Source organism: Numida meleagris, chromosome 4 (assembly GCF_002078875.1).
Source record: "Numida meleagris isolate 19003 breed g44 Domestic line chromosome 4, NumMel1.0, whole genome shotgun sequence".
Taxonomy (NCBI): Eukaryota; Metazoa; Chordata; class Aves; order Galliformes; family Numididae; genus Numida; species Numida meleagris.
The window spans coordinates 37,667,001-37,688,332 of record NC_034412.1 but is presented as its reverse complement, the minus strand read 5'-3'; the positions used below and the strand labels follow the sequence as shown (position 1 = coordinate 37,688,332).

Here is a 21,332-nt window from a genome sequence, read left to right as displayed (position 1 = left end):
AGTCCACGTAGCAATAATTGTTCTTTTAAAGGAATGACAGGAGGGGAAAATTCACTTACATTACAGGGGTAGTGCTGAGTCTGCTATAAAAAGTCCATCATCAAATAAACCAAATTACATGTGATGTTCAGTGCATGCAAGAGACATTCTGCTCTATTTATTCACTTGGACAATACCATGATGGTAGGTCTGCAAACCTGAGCTTTCATTGAGCGCTATTAAGCCAACTAAAAAGGCACAGCAGCTGGAAGAGCGGTTAACATTCTGTTGTGAATGTTCTATTCTGCATTTCCAACACGGCACAGCCTTTTCAGTAATTTGTCAGAAACACTTTTTAGAGTTAGAACACATATCAGTACCTTTGCTGAATCAGTGATGTTATCCCAGTAGGGTGAAGGAAATTCCAGCTTCCCAACAAGTATCTGATCAAAAAGGTCTTCCTGAAGGTTGTTTTCACTGTAGAACAGCAATACGGAAAGAGATCGGGAGAATGAAATCCATCACACGAGTTTTAAATTTGATTTTGAAATGGAACGGAAATAATGTTATACCAATTATAAGAAGTGCCTAATTTGCAGGCTTATATAGTGAAAGTGCCTCTGAGGTTTTTTTGCCATGGTTATGCTGTCAGGAGTGATGAGAACTGAAAAATAATACTGAGGTGAAAGGTCTTCTGCTGGAACAGAGACTGCAGAGTTAACACACAATAGAATGACAGGAATGGCGATTCAAAAAGTAAGTCACTTGCTCAGCCTGGCTCTACAGGATGGCCACAGAAAAAGCTTGTAATAGGGGAAGAATGGTAGTGAAATGAGCCTCTTCCAAGCTACTGCAAATGGATTTTGAAAATATTCCACAGAGAAGATATGGAAAACACACAGTGGACTGGGTACTGGCAGGCTACTGACTGGATAATTATATTTGTATCAAAAGCACAGTATCATAAGTATTCAGGAATCGGGGCAGCGCTGCTTTTTATTTAAAACAAACACTTCTGTTGGCCTTACCCACTGTGAACATCCACTCAACCTCTTGCTGTTAAGAAAAATGAACCTTTTGTGTTGGTTTTGTAACAAATAATTGCTAATAATTTGTTAAGACCTGATTCTGATGGCATAGTATGAACATTTTGCCTCCTCACCCCAAATTCTATTCAAAGCAGTTATAATTTATTAGTATATAGCTTTCAAAACATGTTTTTCTTTAAAAAAAACTATTTGTATAAATAATGTTAAAGGGAGAATTCCTTATTAAAATATGTTAATTCCTTCTCATTCTCTGCCAAAACAAAGTAATGAGCAAAACACATCCATCTCATTTTTAGGCTTCGTTCATACTGTGACATTGAGCAGTGAGAATCACATTCACAAACCCTATCAACCATGTGACAGTTACCGAAAGTGATTAACAAGATTAAAAATTCATTGTAAGCAAATTCTTCACTTCAGTATGCCATTAACTTTCCCTTGACGCTAAACCAGTCAGCTGCTGTGTCCGAACAGAAACACTAGAGGGCGAAGCATACACATTTGTTGAATTGGGTCCCAGGTAGCAGACAAAAGGGAAAGAAGCTGCTCTCACACCGCCCCATCCCACAGATGGAAGTACAAGCCAGTTGCTCCCATAGAAAACTGAGTATGTAAAATTGATTTCAAAGCCTGACAAGACGAACAATTTGAAACCAACTTTAAAAAGCATCATTCCAATGTATATATATTTTTTCCAAGATGCCTTTTCCAGGGAGATAGATGGGGCTTACGTACAGAAATAATTTGATTCTTTACTGTTTTTCCTTTGGACTTGTAAAGACGCTCACCTGCGAAAAGGTGGAAATCCACATAACAGTATGTATGTGATCACGCCTGCAGCCCAAATATCCACCTTTAAGCCATATCTGGGGAAACAAGATTGCATTACTTGCGCTGGATTGATAAATAATTGTTTATTGGAGTGACTTGTAAAATTACATGAATTGGCTGTATGTTATTTGGATATGTAGATTTTACATAGGATTCTTCACAGTCTTGGAAGCCCCAGTGGCGCCACTGTCATACAACTTCCCACCTCCCCCCACCTCCATAAGCCTCAAGGCTCTCCAGGGTCTTCCAAATAGACTTTCATTCAATTCAACATCAAGGTTTCCCAATCCGGAATCCCTGATGATAGAAGACAAGGATGTGCTTTCAATAGTCCTGGAGTAACTATCTCTAATATTATCGTGTGTTGCTAAGCAACAAGAAAGATACCAATTCTCCAGTCTCCTAAATGAATAAGTAACAAAGGGATAAAGAACTGCACCTTTCTCTTTAAAGCACAGAAATTAAAACAGTAGAGGTCAGAAAGAGGGTCTTTTTCCTGTTTTTTTTTTTTTTTTTTTTTTTTCCCCTATCCAGTACCTTCAGTTTGTCCAAATTTAAAACATGCAAGTTTAGTGCCCTTTGATGTTTGGGCACACTGCAGCTCTGAAATATTTCCTGATATCACAAATGCAATGAAGGATGCTTGAATCAATCCAACAAACCTTCCTCCATTTGGAGGACCAAATTCACAGTTAAGCCAAGAGGCAACTAATATGGAAGGGAGACCTCTTGTAAGTCTTACTTTCTATTAGACAAAAATTATTTTGTGTTTGGGCAAGCACCTGTTAAATACAGAAAAACTGAGTTATTTAATTAAACCAAATGAACAAACATTATGCATCACCCAAACGAGGTGACTGGAACATGATCTAATTTAATTAGACCTGCTCAGAGCACACGTTTAGACAAGCACCAGCGGTGGTCCTTGGGAGATGGTAAGGAGGCAAAGGTGCATCCTAGGAGCGAGTGGTGAAATTGTCCTCTCTGAGGAACTGAATGGTGCCTGTTTTCTCTTAATTATTTTGGTTAAAAGAGATTGAGGACCATCCTGCTAGAGCATTCTAGTTCTTACAGCAGTTAGGAGCTACCTGCCAAAAATAACGGGTTACAAGACTAAGTCTTAGTTACTTATCCTCACCCTGTCTCTGCAATGATTTCTGGAGCCACATATGTGGGCGTACCACAGACGGTATATAAAGGTCCTTCAACCACAGTTGCCAGTCCAAAGTCTCCTAGCTTCAAAGATTTGGTTCCATCTGCGTATTCACAGACCTAGAATCAGCAAAACAGAAACAGAATGGTGAGGAGGATATTTGGATATTTTAATATTTTTTTTTATTTGGAAAATAATCAGCACCATGTGGAGACTGTAGGAAAAAGAGGTAACTTCCACAGCCATGTATTATAATTGGGCTAGGTCTGCTATTCTTCAATGTGTTTTAAGCTACAGACTTTTTAAAAAAAAACAAAACAAAACAAAAAGCTTCACTTGAAGTCCAGATGTGAGTAATCTTAATTTAAAAATGAAAATTCATGAAGATATTTTCTTGCTATAATTTACTCAGTTTCTGAACACTCTTGTCTTTACAAGTTGCTAAAAAGCCAAAAACAGCATTTGTCTCACTAATATTTTGGAACTACTTGCAACTTGTACAGAGATGGCTATATAAATCTGAAATGTTAGGTTGCTGCCTAGACACTCACAAATTAACTTCTTAATGTGACTGATATAAAAATATCTAAGAAAAAAAACAAGGAAATTGTATTACTCTTCAGGATGCAAACAGGCTCCAGTTAAGCCGTGTCTTTGCACTACTGTAAAAACACTGCATCTCCTCTGTCTTAAACAGAAGGAATCCAGGTTTCTATAATGGTGCCTAGACCGGAATGGGAATAGGCACGCTATGTTCACAAATTAGAGAAAGCTTCGGCTGAAATACCAATGCTGAAGCTATCTAGTGATACTTGTGCAAATTCTATGCTTGGAGATTTCTGCTGTTTCTAATGTATTTTCCAATTCTGTGTACTTTTCCAGAGAGACGGACAAAATTATGATAAGGTGTTTAAGTATTTCTCGTTACTAGCTCTACAGCTACCTCTAGCTGTTACCATAACAGTAAAATACTGTTATGTCAGTCACCCTTCCCTCCCCATTATTTTTAATGTTGTGTTCCATTAAGCAATGCCTCTTTCACCAATGAATCCTCACATACTTGCTTTTCATCGTGGAATTCAGGGTAAGAATATTTGTAAGGTCAGAGCTCCCATCAGAAAGCACTTGGTAAGGGACTACAACTGAGTGCATTTGTTTTGGACAATATATATTACTACAGTTTTTTCCAGCTTTTTTGCATGACTTGAGAGAATGATCACCACACACAAATAAATTGAGAAAAATACATCGGTTCTGCTTCTTTTAAGTACAGTGAAGCATCTGAGAAAAACGTGTCAGATAACAGATTTTGCCAGGGAGGTGAGAGTACAGATAACCGTATTTGTATCATTCTACAACTGTAGCAGTTTGAAAAATTAAAACAAACAATGATATATTTGGAATCAGGCTGTCACCAGATTGATATCTTCTGATCCTAAGATTTCACAGCTGGCAATGGTTGAATCAAATGATTGCTTCCTGAACCCAAGATATATATTTACTTCCAGTTGTTGACTGACTATGCCCAAATAAGAGCAGCAGGCTATTTGGATAAAATCTGAAATTTAACCAACAGAATTAGAAGTGGAGTGCCAACTCTGTAATGAATAATCACACTCATCTGCTCTGCCCCAAATAACAACTGGAGGAAAACTATTTATCTGCAGATAGTAAACTGAACAGTAATATGAAACTTTCAGCCGTGGATGGTACATGTAATTGCTAAATTTACATTATGTCCTATGATCTCCATTGTTACGTTTTGTCTTCTGTCTTGAGGACTGAAGAACAAGCATGCAGTGAAATATCTGCATTTGTAGCTTGTTCTGATAACAACTTAGTTCAGTGTGGTTTGTTACCTGATGGTGCTACTCTCTCTGCCTGCTTACTTTCCACCAAACAATGCACCACATGGGTGTGAATGAATGAATACTTGTTCACCAAAACTGGAAAAGATTAAAAAAAAAAAGTAACAATAGATCTCAAAATTAATTCCATTTCTATGGAAGTAGCCATGTCCACCAACTACCAATAAATACCTTCCAAAAAGATACCCTGAAATAAATGAAAAACAAAACTACACCCTGAGGATAAAGATGCATGTAACAGCCCTTAAAATAACTACGTAGCCACACAGCTTGCTCTGAGTGAGGTGCAATGCTCTCAGATCAGCACAGCAGCAGTGATGCTTATACGCTCAGTTTGTTCCACCGCACAGCAACAGATTAGTTCCTTTATTACACCGTGGCTATGCTGACTGTTAAATTATGGATTGGGGTTAAGTTTCTGGCTGCTTGCTCTAGGGAAAGAGGAGAAAAATGGTATGGCAATTTCTTACCACAGTGCAGCTGGAGCTAGTGTTCAACTGAGCTGTCTGCCAGCTATGTAGGTCAGCCCATGATATAGCCTTAAGCAATTAAAGCAGGGAGAAAACCAAGCCTAGAATACTGATAAGTTTTAAATATATTAAAAAATGTAATAACGTACTTGCAATTGATTGGGAACTAGAGATTGGCAGCTACGATCAGATTGGTTTAAAATCTCTTGCTAACATAGTATTTCATAGGAAATGTCTTCCTAAGCTTAGTCTCACTGTTGCAGTCACACTAGGAAAACTCAGTAATGAGAAACTTGACTAAGAAGTATTTAGATTTCTGTGCAGACCTAAATGCACCTGACTTAGAAGACCCATAAGAATCTAGCACATCTTGTTCTAAGTTATTTTGCTGAAGAAAGAAGGTAGCTTGTAATAGAAAGAAAAACATTATATGATGGTGATAACAAGAAAAAAACAACAAACTGGACCAACAGCACAGGACACGTCCCATATGAATTAATACTGTTTCTTTCTTAAAGTAAAAATATTTATGTTGTTATCACAATTTCAGTGGAATCTAAGTTTTAGAACATAGGACTCTGGCATCTCTAGAATGGTTGAAATTGTTTAGTTTTTTCAAATAATTGAATACCAATTAGGTAGCAATGCCTTTCTTCCTGTCTCTGTGTAATTCGTATCATTATTGGAAACATTTTTCTCCTTGATAAACACATATATGCTATTACTCTGTAATTCAGAGAGCTGGATGAACCTGTGCAAAAGAACCAACTACTTCCAAGTGCAGGTAGCAACTGATGGCAATTACTTGTATTTGCATTCAGTACCGGTTTGTTATCCTAGCATGCTGCTATTGTCAATCTCTGTGAATAGGACGTGCATCTATTGAGTAATCTCTTCAGGCTTTCTAGGCAGAAAGGACATTTGTGCCTTTTTATAATTGATTCAAATACCAATGAGAGCTTAAAATGTATGTAGATTGGTTGTATTTGAAGAAGTGCTGATAATTAAGTGATAAATTTTCTCTTTTAAGTGCTGTTTTGCTATGACTATGTTTTCCAGGAGAAGCCTTCCCTTCTTCCTTTTGCTAAACAATCTAATTTATTTGTGGGTTTATTTCAATTGCTGAAAACTGCCAGTGGAACTGGTTGGGAAAGAATTAACTACTAATTAGAAATTATTTTCACCTTTTAACCCCATCCTTGTGTAATAATTCAAAATGTACTCTGGGAAGAGCCAGGACTCCTTATTAAACAGGGTGAACAAGCACCACAAAAGGCTTTAAGAAATCACCATGAAGTGTTAATAGAAGCTCCAGGCATTCCTGATGACAGCAGCACAGGTATGGAAGGCTACGGTCCTGCTTGTTCATTGCATCACACCTAATACCTAACACCCAATATGTAATTCCTCTGTATCACCCTTGTATATAAGGCAGCACTCTGCTCCCATTCTGCACACTGTACTCTAAGCAGTTCTCAAAGCAGACTTCATGCTCATTCTTGCCAACAGATTCAGTTATTTTATATGTCTGCTGAGAACAAAACATCATCAGTCACCTATGATAAAGTAAGTGTATGTACTGAGTTCAGTCACGGCTAGAATACTGGTAAGTCATAAGAAAGATGGTCGTTCCTGCTATGACAGTGAAATTAAAAGAAAAAAAGAAAGCTTTAGATAACCATATGATCTCTCAAAGAAGTGGCACTCAGCCCATCCTCACCCCTACTTGCAAAATGTAATAAATAATTCATCAACACAGCTTTAAAATTCATTGTTTTGTGAGACAATATTCCTACTTATCCAAATGGCAGCCAATCAAAATGTAAATAAAGATAGGTCTGAGGACATGTTTGAGCATAGCTCATTTGGGTTATAGTGATTGCTATCTCATGGCAGAAGATTTATTTTATACATACATATTCCGAATTAACATTCCTTCTGTTCCCTGCTCAGCTTTTTGACTTTATGTGCCAGTATTTGCATTAATGAGAAGAAAGTAAGAGAAAATAGAAAATAAATGGGACGTACCAGGAGATTTTCTGGCTTGATGTCTCTGTGCACAATGTTGAGGCCGTGAAGGTACTTGAGCGCGCTGGCCAGATTGTAGACCATTGCACTCCCATCTCGCTCTGTGTATTTTGTAGAAGAAGTGATAGCATCAAATAGATCTCCTCCCTAGAGTAAGGAAAGATAATAGATCAGTCCAGGAAAAATAATGAAGATATTTTATAAAACACAATGTAAAATCTTCCCACAGAAAAGGCACGCTCAGAAGCCTGTTAAAAGGTTTTTAAACAACAACAACAACAACAAAAAAACCCACAACAAATAAATGCCACAAACATAAAACTTGTCACCAAGATTCTAGAATGGGAACTTAGGTCATTTACAAATCACAGTCCTTTTACGGGCTTGATTTCATTCAACTGATCTTTCTACCTCTGACTGCTCATTTGTAGGATATACAGAGATAGCTCCACAGTTTCTATTTTCTTCATCTTATCTGCTTAATACTTTCTCTGATTTTGAGTAAAACCTAAAGAAATTCCATCCAACAGTAAAAAGCCTAACATATCAAATTTTGCAATTGTAATGAACTGCAAAGTGGAAATACCACAGATATTGTGAAAATGTCAAATTACTACAGCTGAACAGGATGGTTTTGAAGTGCAGAACTTACAGGTGATTTCGGAGTAGGCCTGTTGTGTAGTCCCTGATTAGGATTACGCTGTTTATCTTGGAATACAGAACAACATGTAAATGAGTTTCTGATGCAGCATTTCCAATCATTGCCATGAATTTTATGTGGGTGTCTCTATGATGGTTACCCTGGTTACATCTGTAGGAGTGATTTATCTGAGCTGTGGGTGGCATTCCAAGCATTTCAATACACGTGGAAAAGAAGCAGCAATTCAGAGACTGCGTGCCAAGCTGGTGGAATATTAAAATATTAATAAAATATTTTCTTAAAAACAGAAAAACCTCTATTATTTAAAAATAACTTCTAGAATAGGAGATAAATGGGTAGGTTACAAAAATTCTGACTTCAACAACTAGACTTTCTTTAGAGTTTCCGAAGCTGGCAATAACTCTAGGGGTGGTTACTGGATTAAACAATGTTTTAGACAGGAAAAAAAAAGTGAAGAGTTGCACTCATCTGACATGGTGATCAAGCCAATGGGCAGTGTTGCAGTGAATGTATAGAACACAGGTAAGAGAGAATGCAGAAATAAAACTCAATGCAACTTGTATATTTGATTCAAAAGGTAACAGCAAAATGGAATTTGAGATTTTTTTTTTCTGTGCATGTACAATTGCACCATCAAGTTTTTGGCCAATTCAAAATAAGGTGAGGGAATGTTTCATTCAAGGAAAAGAAGTGAAAGCTTTTAAGTTTTAATTTTGACGGAACACAGTTGCTTAAGTCTAGACTACTTGTATCTATGGTCTTCTAAGATAAATTCATTAAATAAAGTTTTTCCCTTTAAAGCAAATAATTAAATAAGGATTTTGGTGAAATAAATGCAAGTTTTCCATCTATATGCATATCACAGCTAGCCTCCGCGTGTTGTAAACATGATATAAAACCACCATCCACTTCTCTCTAGGCTGCACACATACTTACCAAGATTCCCTCAAATTTGCGTCTAACAGTCTAATTACAACAGAAGAGATGCAAATGCCACTAATGTAACTGATTGATAAGAGTATTTGCATGATTAAAAATGGGGATTGCCACTTAAATCTTATCTGATTATATCTCCTAGACATTATGTCCTGACCAACACAGAGAATTATTCTTTTTTTTAAAAAAAACTCCTTAGTCTTACCTTGACCAGCTCCATCACCAGATAGAGTTCTGTTGGAGTGTCCATTTCCTCTATCAGCATAATGATATTTGGATGCTTCACTCGACGTAGAATAGACACTTCATTTTCAATCAGGTGTTCCTGTCAGTAAAGAATACAGAGGTTTACATGAATAGAGATGAAATGGCCCATTCAGATTTCTTTTGATCAGCTCTTCAGGGAGCTCCCATTTTCTATTTATTTCATTTATTTAGTAAAGGCTACTGTGAGATGCTGGATTTGAACTTGTATTTTAGCCCAACTGTACTTCATCAGTGACCAGAAATTTAATTTAACATATTTCAAACACATAACCCATGGATTATCTCTAAAAAAAAGACTCTAGAACAGGACATCAATTCAGGAAGTGCAGTATTTCTTATGTGGATATTAACAGGTTCAGAACCTCTCTGGACTTGGATCACTGTAAGCTGCCACCTCCCAGCAGTAGCTAACATGTTCTTGATCCTCTCCAGCCTTCACTTCTCATTTAGCATACGATATTCAAGGACAGATTATGTAGGATTTATTTTTCAAGGACTTGCACTTTAAAAAAGGACATGGATTATACATAGGAAAAATATGATATCTGCTTTAGTTATGGATTTCAGTTCATTTTATACGTATCTTCAGATTTACAATCTGCAAAATATGTACCAGCTCAGTAAACTTGCTGTGGCTCCAAACAGCTTAACAGTGCACAGATTGCATTTAATTTATCCTTCTATATACTTCTGGGAAAGTAATGGGTTTACAGAACAATTAGTTTCAGAATGTTTGGCTTTCCAGAATATCTTAGCATTTGGTGAGCCCTGTTGAGTGAAGAAAATTACATGCTTCTTCCACTGGAATAATGATTGGCATTTTTCTTTATAAATATTGGAATACAGTCATTGCATTTAGGTTCCCTGCAAAATAAGTAACACTGCCTGCCTAAAACATAAGTTTCCTTTCCTTTGGCAGGTAAGAACTCATCTCACCTGAGTTTGAACTTATTCATGTTTAATGCACTGATTAGCAGCATGCAGTTCATGCATTTGTGAGCAGAGCACGAGAAGTAGATGTGATCCACTGTGCATAAGCAGTGATTAAAGATCTTACACTACTTTAGCTTCTATTTTCAGGTTTACTTATGGATGCATTGTGTTTTTGCAAAGCTTTACGTGGCAGTGTAACTCGGAAACCACATGCCATGTGTGCATCTCATTTTGTGAGCGTGGTGTGGCATATACGGGTTCAACAGTCACACCTTTGAAATTCAATTTGAAAGAGCATCAATTGTCATTCTGAACAAACATATGTCTGCTCCAAGCAAAGGTGCTCTGGAGGAAGAAAACAAATAAACATGAAGCAATTTTGTTGAACACAATGCTCAATCTCATCAACAGACAAAAGTGAACAGCCACAGCATATTAAGCCTTAGGGATGGAAGCCTGTAAATTCAAAACTAGTGTTAAGAATCCAAAGAAAAACTAGAATCTTTTAATATATTTTTCTACCCAAAGAACAAATAACATTCAATTTATTATATCCATTGACTCTGACTGAGACACAATGGTTTTACCTATGTATTCTTTATTTAATTTGACTAAATTGTTAATTGTTTTAAACAAAACCCAGGTAGAAGTTATTTTTATTTAAAACCAGTAATAATAATGCTCATTTTAAAAAGGTTCCAAAACATTGTCGAGCTATTCTTTTGATACCTGTCTTCAAAGCACTGGCTAGTGTGTACCCAGTTGGTTTCAACCACACCACTGTTTTTACTATTTTGTCATTAAAAAAAATTGTTTTCAAACCTTTTTTTAACATCTTCCTTTATAGTGCAGTATAGATTTCAGTCTACATTCAAATAAATTATTTAAAGAGAAATTGCTGTATAATTAGCATTTAAGTTTCTTATAGAAAATGCATTAGTCAATCTAAGATAAATTGGTAGAGAGCAGTGAGCAGCATACAAATCACACATATTTGATCCAGATGGTTGTTTTTAGGACAGGACATATCTTGGCAAGGAGAGAGGGTGGAGGACTAACTTGTAGCAAAATTTAAATATTTACTTGGTTAAGTATGGTCTTTGCTTGCACGTACACATACATCTGTATGCAGCTATATAGACACAGGTCTCTTCAAAACAGACAAGCATGCAACCATGTGTTAATTTTTTTTTAAATGTTTTTGTTTTAAAGCAGCAAGAATGGTAAGTAGAAAGTCTGTCTGAATTCCAAACTCTACTGTATAGAATGGTCTCTGGACTGTTCCAATTTATGGCAGCCTCATAAAGGCTGACTCAGACAAGTAGGAGAAATATCTGAAGTTGAATGCATTAAAGAATAAAAAAATATTTATTTTTTTGGTAAAACACATGGGTTCACCTTTCCCACAGCCAAAGAAATGCCTACATTTTAATCTTACAAAGGCAATTCTAGCACTGTTTTTCCTGTGGTTATACATTTTTAAGATTTCTCTCTAAATTCTCCATTAAATAAACCTAGAGATATGAGATAAAGTAATAGGGGGAAAGAATATTCATCTCCTTATGCAACTTAACTTAAAATCTGCACAGATAGACCATTTCTGTCAGAGGACCTCCACTCCAGAGCAAGTCATCACAGCAGGTAGGGTGTCACTATAAAGCAGTGTACAGCTCCTTACTATACAAAGAACATGACATGGACTTTCAACATCTTCCTACAAGGTCATTTCTATCATTTACAACTCTGAATATAACACTGCAGAACAGTTACTCTATGCAATTGATAAAAAACAGCTAAAACCGTAACTTGGTTGCAAAGATAAATCCAGAATCATTTCATTGTGATCATTTACATATGAAATTGGATATTTGCATCAAAAAAGACTGTCCTTTTAGTCATACTTGAAAGAATGCCATTTATTTCCTATCTCAGAGTCTTTAAACCAAAATTTGACTGCTATTTAATACTGTGCCTTCAGTGTTGCTTTTGCTAACAATACACTATGACCCATTTTAGTCATAAGTTCCTCAAGAGTCCTTTGTTTTTAAGGTCTTGCAAAGCAGTGAAAATAGAAGTCTTATTTTTTGTCATTTATTCCAACATTTAGTCTCCATTCTTGACTATGTTCTACCTCTTGGTTTTTTATTTTTTTCCCTTGTTTTTAAATGTGTGTACTTGGGAGGAGGTCTGTGACACTCTAGGATACCTGCTTCTCTTATGTAACGTGCTCTTCTGTTGGGGACTTTTTTTTTTTTAGTGTATTAAAAATAAAGTATACAGCACTCTCTTGTTAAGGGGTCTTTGTTCTACAGGACATTTAACTACATAAACAAGAAGAAATGGTTGATAAAATTTCTTCCCAAATCCATGTTCTGTATAAAAAGGAGTATGTACAGCCATAAAAAAGGGTAAGAGGTAGAAAGGGAAGGGGTAGCAGGAAATTTCCTCCCTTGTATTTTATAAATCAAAATAATTAGGCTATGTTTTGTCTGATTTCATTTTGGACCAGTACTGGTATTTGTTAATTCAATAAAAAGCATGACAATTTGTTTTTTTTTTACTCTACAAGCTAGCAGACTAACACTCACAACTTTTATTATTTGCTTCTTGGATGGAATATCACCCTGTTAAACAGATATTCTGAGAACAGTCAGAAAACCCAAACACACCCACCATTTATGACTAATGAGCAGCTGCTCGTGCTGCTTCTGCTAGTTTTCTTAAACATGTAAATTGTTGCACGCTACCTTTCCACAGCATTTAGCCTTGTCTATAATCTTCAGTGCAAACTCCTTTCCTGTGGATCTAGTGAGAAAAATATGAAAATGTTAATCAGGAACCAGTCAACATTATGTCGCATTATCTGTAAGAAATATACAAAGCAGAATGCCTTGACCCATGGAGGCTGCAGAGAAAAAATGCACAGAACAGGCTTCATTTTGTTTTTCATTTTCTCAGCAACATTTGTGCCTGCTGTTTCCCTGACTACCACAGCCCTGCTCACTTACTGTATTATTCCTAGGCTCCAGCTGCAATTCATTCTTCTGTGACCTAGCACAACTCCCTCTCACCTCTTTATTGCAACATGCAGAATTTGTCTTGGGCTCTCCACTTTGCCTTGTTCACCTGGTAGGCTTTATAGATAAAATCATCCACATTTATGTGTGAGGAGAGGAAAAAAAAAATGATACCCTTGTGGAAAAAAAAAAAATCGATAGGATTCAGCAGAGCTAAAACCCTGCATTTCATTATATACTAGTCCAAATTCCTGCTGAATTTATTAGGAGATAATTTTGTATTTCATTCTTTTCTTTTTTTTTTTTCCCCTCTCCTCATAAGTCTATGGAACTTTATAGCTATCATCTGTAGTGCCAGGACATTTAAGAGGGCGGTGATATCCAAAGTAAGAAGGATAACTATTTTTTGGTAAATACTCTCCCTGGAGGAAGGAGCTCTATTTTTGTTTTTATCCCTCTAAGCAATAATAAAAATCTTCTACATTTTTTCAGAAGGGGAAAAAATGAGAGAAAAAAGCAATACAAATAAATTGCCTTCATTTTTTTTTTCCTTTAATCAAAGATGATATTACTAATTATAGTAAGGCAGAGTTAAACATCAAAACAAAGTGTCATAAAATCCTACTGCTACTATACTGTTTTTGTGTTAGTACCAAGAGACTTAAGCGTGCCTCAGAGCACCACTAGCATATGTAGTAAAAACACTGCAGGCAATTACAAAAGAAAAAATTAGGTATATTATTAAGTTAACAAGTTAATTCTCGCTGTACTTTTTGCATTAGATACAGCAAATCAAAATTGCTACCTTACAAAAAAGGAACTGAGTTAACGTTTCACATTCAAATAATCCATTATTGAAAAAATGCAGCAGAGAATCTCTGCTCTTAATGTGCAGCTGTATCTGCTAGGTTGTCATAGTTACAACCTGATCCAGTCTTCAGATAGAAGTGTTATTTAAATGGTATCTGTGAAATCCTGTCCTCTTATAGAGCAGATGTAAAATCTACTATGAACACAAGGTGTAATTCAGAATCAATTTATATTATACTAAATTAAGTGCATTATCTGAAAGTTTGCGAATAACTCATCAGCAAAACCCACTTAGGAAACCTTCAGCATTTGTGCTGTGTTGAAATAAGAGCTAACACTTATAAAGCCAATTCATTAATCAACTTCAAATCCCTCCTGCAAATGCTATACTACAGCACCTAAAAAAATACAAGGGGTAGCAGACACACGATTTGTGTGTTGATATCACTGCCTATCATATTGACCAGTGTTGTCTGACAGGTTGCTGGCATTCTTCTGTCTAGCTGTCAGTATCCATCTGTTGACTCATATCTTCACATATATAGACGTATAGGCGCCCTTTGAGAAAGAGACCATTTTATTTGTTCTGTAGAACAGCTGATATAATGGCTTCCTGGCTCCACAACTGAAGCTTTCAAACATAATGCTATGAGAAATTAAGTATAATAATTAATATAAATTAAAGGAAGAGCATTTATAGTTGGTATTTCCTCTCCTTATTATTAGCCACAATTGCATTATATTTATTTTTATGTAAAATTCATTTAATAATGCTTCACTAGATATAAAGATGGAACCATATACGAAGCTAGGTATTTGAGTTTAAATTTGACTTTTTATTTTTGTATCTTTGTTAAATAATGTGAAGGTTGTTTTTGTAGCCCAGTCCCCTCATTCCAAAAAGCACAGATGATGTTTAGAAACCATAGTGACCTGGCAGCCCTTTTCCCATTTTCAGTGGAAATCATGCAGTTTCCAAAATACACCGTAGTTATTTCTGAAAATATGAAGTTATGCAATCTTATGCGTTTAATCTTCTATCTTTCATGAACTTTATTTGCTCTACAGCTAACAAAGGATTTGTGGCCAGGTTTAGACCATGTGGGAAGACGCTGTGAAGCATAATTCATTTAGTTTCTCTCAAGCCTCTTATGTGTAGCTTCTTGCAGAATAAAATGGACTCAGAATTCTTTTTTCAGCGCAGCTGGCTATATTGCCTTCTCATAATTTTTGTAAGAGACCTGCAGTTTTTAAAGCACTAGGGAAGTGATTGCACTCTAATGTGGGATTGCTTGTCAGGATCACAGTTTCTTGGTGGTAGCATCAAGCCCATGTAGTTTATAGATGTTAACAGTGATAGAAGCATTATGTAATCCCTGCACATACAACAGGAAGTTATTTGGAGTGTACTCAGATCACTCAGCCATTTTTTTTCCATTATCAGTACTGTATTCAGCTAGCATCTCTAGAAGCTGTCACCTGAGTCTTTATTCCTTAATATATAAACCTTGGATGCTAGTACCTCATCTAGTATTAAAAATAACGATCGTTGTTTTCTGCTATAAACCAAAAGAGAGTATTAGATGTTGTACTGCATATAACCCACCAATATTCTTTTCAGTAAAGGAGAGAAATAACACAGAGACAGTATCAAGGAACCTTTCTCTTGAGGGGAAAAAATAAACAGTTATGGCTGCATAAAGGTAGGGATTGTAACCTATACGTATACATTCAGTGTGTTCAGCTTCACTACATAACCCCTTTGGCTTATTTGCATGATTCAGCAAGAATGCCCTTGTGTGAATATATGATCTGCTGAGACTGGAATGAGATGTTCCTATTCAAAATGATGTTTATTTAAAGTAAACCAGCAGATGAGGATCAAATACTCTGGTAACTGCTATGGATTTTACAGACGTTTGCTGAATTTGCTCAGTACTTATAGTCACATTGGAGATTCCTTGTTATATTTAAGAAGCTGACGTAATTCTCAGATTGATGAAGAAGGTGCTTCTAAAGCATAAACTGAGAAAGTGACAGTCAAATCATCTGTTCTATTTAAAATAACAGCAAAGCATGACACAAAGCTTGCAGAGAATGAGCAGTAATACAGCACAGGTCTGTAAAGGTATCCTGTTTACCCTCAGGGAAGCTGGGCACAAGACTATTTCAGAGTCTGGAATATTAAAAGGCTGACTTGAGGTCTCTGGCTCCACACCGTGCTACCTCACTGAACAAGCAAGCAGAAAGGAGTCAGTAGCACAGACTATCTGCCACTAACTGTATGCCTTTAAGAATACTTTGTTCACGGTATACCAAAAGCTGTGAAAAATGACTTAAGCAGCACGCAGAAGGATACCACAGCACCAAAATTGCTGAGGCTCCCTGAAAGACTGCTTAGATGCCACATAAAATCTCCTGTCAGCCCCAGCAGTCCCATGTGTGGTGTGAAGGAGTTTCTAGAAGATCTGTAGCGTTTCCTTAAGGGCCTCCATTAAAAGGTGATATCTCTTTTAGCTTTGGGGATTCAAAAGCCACGTTCCTTTGCTGCTCTCACGTGCCTTTGCTGGAATAACAGTAGGAAGCTCTGTGTGTTTTGCTTTGTCTAGTTCTCTAGTTGTAGGCATATCTTTGTAACTGCCCTTTCTTTTCATCTCATTTTCTATGCAACTGTGCTAATGCACAGGGTTCTATCCAGTAAAATAAACAGCACTACCAAACATTCTCCTTGCTCACCGTTCTATGCACTCCTTCACAACAGCAAAATTGCCATCACCAATCACTTTTCCAACTTTATACTTCTCAAGAATGGTGGATGACCCTGAGCACTTGTTTCCATTCACACCTGCAAAAAAGCACGGTCAGTAACACAAACTGAAGAGAGGTGTCAGCAAGGTGTCATATATCCCCCATAGGTAGATACAGAATTAAAACACTCACAAATACAAAACAGAAGTGTAAGCTATTTTCCTCTCTGCTTATTCCCTTATTTTTTTTTTTATCTTAAATGTAAGAATCAACAACATAAGACAGAGTTGTTTGACCTTTTTACGTATAACTCAAAGATTACCTTTAGTGTGGATGTATTCTGAAAGTGAGGAATGCAGTTAGAACACTTTCTGAACTCAAAATACTTTTTCTGTATTATCTTGACTTTTTGCATATATGAAAGAAAGATTCATTTACAGTGCATGTAAAAATCACGACGGCAAGTAAAAATGCATATTTTCTTTATATGATAAAAAGCAGCATCTGGTCCAATTGCTTCAAGTTTTTGTTTGGTTTTTTTTTTTTTTGCTTAGCCTAAACCAGGCTATGCCATTATCATATCTGGCCTTGTTCAACATCTTAATCAATTAAGAAGATGAAGGGATAGAACTCACCCTCAGCAAGTTTGCTGATGATACAAAGCTGGGAGGAGTGGCTGACAAACCAGCAAGCTAACATGTAACATCGCTAAACTAATTTTTATTTACAGCAAAATTTCTGCAAGGGCATTTAGTAGTTGTTGGTGGCCTACCTTCAGGACTGTGGCAATGGAGTGATTCAGGTACACCATTCACATTGGATGATGATCCACCATGTGGAGGGATCTATGAAAGCACATATCTTGTTATCTTCATATTCATGATAAAGTAATTGCAAGGAGAAGTCAGGAAGAAATTTAAAGAAAACAGCAGAAAATTTGCAAAAAACTCTAAAAACACCTATACAGAGTCAGTTTACTTTTCAACTCTCATTTTATTTTCACTCTTCCTTTCTCACATTTCATCTTCATTAACGTAAAACACCGTCTTTCACCTAACTTGAGATATAAACTTGATATTCCTCTTTATAGAAATAGCTGAACGCATTTTAGCAAGCCTGCTAACAACAAAGAAAACTCTCTCCCACTGCACAAACGTTCTCTCTTCAGTCTATGCAATAAGACAGCTGCAATATACTGTGCATGCTGGGTAACATATATTTTAATGTCAGCTAGAGATTCAAACCCAGAGACAGCCATCCAGACAACTATCCAGTGACCAGTGTATTCTAACACATCTACTTCACAGCTGGCACTGCCGGAGGTTTCCCCAGCTGAACTCTGTCAGTCCGTGCCCTCTTCAGATTAGCAGTGAGGCATGCTAGGAAGGTAATGTGGAAGTGCTTGCGTGACCCTACTCGTTTACATTTAAAGCACACAGTTTTGGCATAGGGTGCCTAGAACATCTATGATATTCAGATTTCCTTGACAGTTTAAAAGTTTGTACTTTAGGTTCTTACGGATGTGAAGATTGAGGGTATCTACAAACAATGCAAGTTAGATGTCTTGGTAAAAACAATTATCTAACTGGTTTTGAAGGATGATGTCTGATGAAAATAGGTTTTGCTGCACTAGCAACTTAACTGGTCCTCGATCTGAATCCTCACAATTCCACTCACAGTTGTCCTGTCATAATGAGCAATCAACTTTTATCTCAAAATGGGGCGGTGTATGAACAAATGCAATGAACGGTATAAGGTACAGATCTATGTGCTGCTGTTTTTTATAACTTCTCCCATTACAGTTAAATGCTGTTTAATAATTTAGTAAATACTATTAAATAAAATATATAGAAATATAAAGTTATTACATCATCCCACTCTTCTCTATGTAGTATTTCTTGCTGTTCTGTGAATTTCCAAAACCTTGTTTTCTTCATGAGCTATTACAATAGTTCTCACTGCTCACCACATCAAGGATTAAAATGCTTCCCTGCCTTAAGCTCAGTGTCTGTGGAAATGGCTTTACATGACACCAGGAATCCAAAGGCAGCATTTTCCATTTAGCTGACATTGTCTGGTTACACTGCAGAATATTTTAAATCATTAACACTATTGTCAGTGAAAAAACTGAACTGACAGATAGGGATATTGTCTAAAGGCTCATGAAATACTAATGAATGCTTAAGTTTCTAGTGGCAGTTGAGCTGCCAGATCAGCTAAAGGTACAGTGGCTATACAACTGTACAGCTGTACAAGTTAATTTTGCAGAGCCTCTAAAACAATGCTGTTTACCAGCATTTGGCATAGCAGTACCATCAAACGACAACCAGGCAGCTACTACTACTACTCATTGCTAATAACCTAAAATGAGGCTATGTTAATGTAGCTGTCTTTCTGAGATTTTTGTTTAACAAGAACTAGGAACAAGGACACTTGGGTTAAATGACAATGATGCAAAATCATAAGTCTGTCTCTTATCAGTCACATCTTCAAGTATGAAACAGGGATAACAGAAGAGATCCCTGCAAAATATTAGACATCAGTCAAAAATAGTAATCCATTTGGGCTTTTGAATGAGTGAAAATACAAGTGAATACTTAGCTCACCTTTCCACCTTCCTTCATCCTTATAATCAGGTCAGAGCATGACTAGGCACATACCTTCTTACCACACTATTTACAAGAAGGAAACAGATAGGAGCAGGTGCTAATGCTGCTGTTGTGGCTGAGATGATTGATCAGAACTGGAAACAGCAACTTAACCTTAGATCTGCCAATAATAATTTACCTCATGGCTCTAGAGATGAGGTCAAACCCACTCTACCTGTATTTTGGGAGCTGGGTCTATGGAGCTCCGTTCCTCAGCAGCAAAACCGGTCTAGTCTTTCCCTACTGTGTCAGAGCATGGTAGAAATACTCTCCAGCTGTCTATGATGTACTTAATTAGCCAGAAAAGGTGGGAAAGAGGTATGAATTAATAACAAGTGACTCATGATTAAGTAACAATTATTAATAAGATAATTTCTAATAATTTAGCTACCCAGTGACATGGTATTTTGAGTATCTTGCACCACTGATAGCCCACTTGACTGGTTCACTAGTCATGACTGGATTTGCACATAGAAAAGGATGCACACTGAAATACTAGTGAATACAGATTGAATCTATCATTGCACTGCAGATTAGACTTTGAAACAACTCCTCCTCCTGTATTCTAGTCCACACAGCACTATTGCTCTCTTTCAATACTGCTCCCCTTACACTTGATAAATTCAGAGTGCACAGGACTTAAATCCACCTTCTCACTCATATGCAAGTCCTAGAAAACTCAGATCTGAGGCAATATTATTACTTCATTGATAGTAAAAGACCTGTTTCTAACATATTACAGACAAATAATTGATACAGTACCGTAGGATTTTCTTTCTTTTTTTTTTTAAACATCTGAAGTATCCAGAACAAAAAAAGATCAAACAAAAATCACTAAAGCCTTTATATCATCACAGAGTTCAAGAGATGAACTAAAATGAGTATGCAGATGTAAGGTGATGGATAAGTCGGGAGGGACTGGCCAGGGTCCCTTAAGATCTGTTTCAGAGCCTGAGTCTACAATTTGGGAGAGAAAGAAACAGCAGCTTGTCAGTCTTCATTTTAGTTAATGCTACTCACCCAGCACAGAAGACTTTTATTATGTTTTTTGAGTCAAAATGCTACCATACCTCAGAAAAATATGTAAACATTGTATTTAAAATAGAAAGGTGGAAGGAGTAGGAAAGTAATCCCAGATAACTATACATCTGGTGGGATTTTATTTTTCATCTCATGAGAGTCTGAGGAAGGATCCACAGATTGAATTTCACATTCTATTGCAGTAGAATGGTACCTTAATTGACTAACCTTTGCATTCAGGCTAGAGAAATTGTCCATGAGAAATGATTGCGGAAATGTTTTGGGCTTTTTTTTTTCCACATTCAATAACTAACATCTTGGTAGCCATATGGGATAGTGCCTTCTAGACCATGTTTTCCTGCAATGTTACTACTTCCCACCTAAAGGTTTCTTTGTGTCTGTCTGTCTTACTTGTCTGGATAGAAAAGGAGGGCTTCTGTCACTGAATGGCCTGGTCTGGTGTACATGGCTGTACATTCATATGCAAGTGCTTCCATGACACCTCTTACGGTTGTTTGACAACTTTGTACTACTATACACTAAACTTGCTGTCCTTGTCCTCCAACACATTCATATTGTTAATGTTTATTACAATGCTCAATACTAACAAAATCCCTAAGATAAAAACAATATAAAACAACTTCTTAATGGTTAAGTGATACTCAACATTGCTAGTAACCCACCCATATAGTTAGGGTAGTATGGTTAGGTTGTGGTTGGACTTGATGATCTTTAAGGTCTTTTCCAACCTGAGCAATTCTATGATTCTATGACACTTTATCAAGGAGCTACTTGTAACAGTAAAATAGCCGATAAAAACATAGTGATTTTGCTAGCAGTAATTTGAGTGTACATGATATGCCTATCTATTTTGTCATACGTTTTGTTGCACCGCTCTGGAAACACTGAAGAAC

At 36.6% G+C, this 21,332-nt stretch overlaps 1 protein-coding gene across 5 annotated transcripts in view; it reads right to left on the bottom strand.

Annotated features, from left to right (window-relative positions):
- Window positions 1-21,332, bottom strand: part of DCLK2 (doublecortin like kinase 2) — a 78,613-nt gene that overhangs the window by 8,054 nt on the left and 49,227 nt on the right. For all 5 annotated transcript variants that reach the window (XR_002438456.1, XR_002438457.1, XM_021396277.1 and 2 more), the window contains 8 exons: window positions 17,523-17,595; window positions 16,739-16,847; window positions 12,923-12,980; window positions 9,181-9,300; window positions 7,379-7,525; window positions 2,998-3,131; window positions 1,817-1,894; window positions 360-456 (listed from right to left, as the gene is read on the bottom strand). Coding sequence is in view for 3 of the 5 variants with exons in the window: in XM_021396277.1 (XP_021251952.1) it covers window positions 360-456; window positions 1,817-1,894; window positions 2,998-3,131; window positions 7,379-7,525; window positions 9,181-9,300; window positions 12,923-12,980; window positions 16,739-16,847; window positions 17,523-17,595 (816 nt within the window). In the remaining 2 variants the exon portion in view is untranslated. The remainder of the gene's footprint in view (window positions 1-359; window positions 457-1,816; window positions 1,895-2,997; window positions 3,132-7,378; window positions 7,526-9,180; window positions 9,301-12,922; window positions 12,981-16,738; window positions 16,848-17,522; window positions 17,596-21,332) is intronic.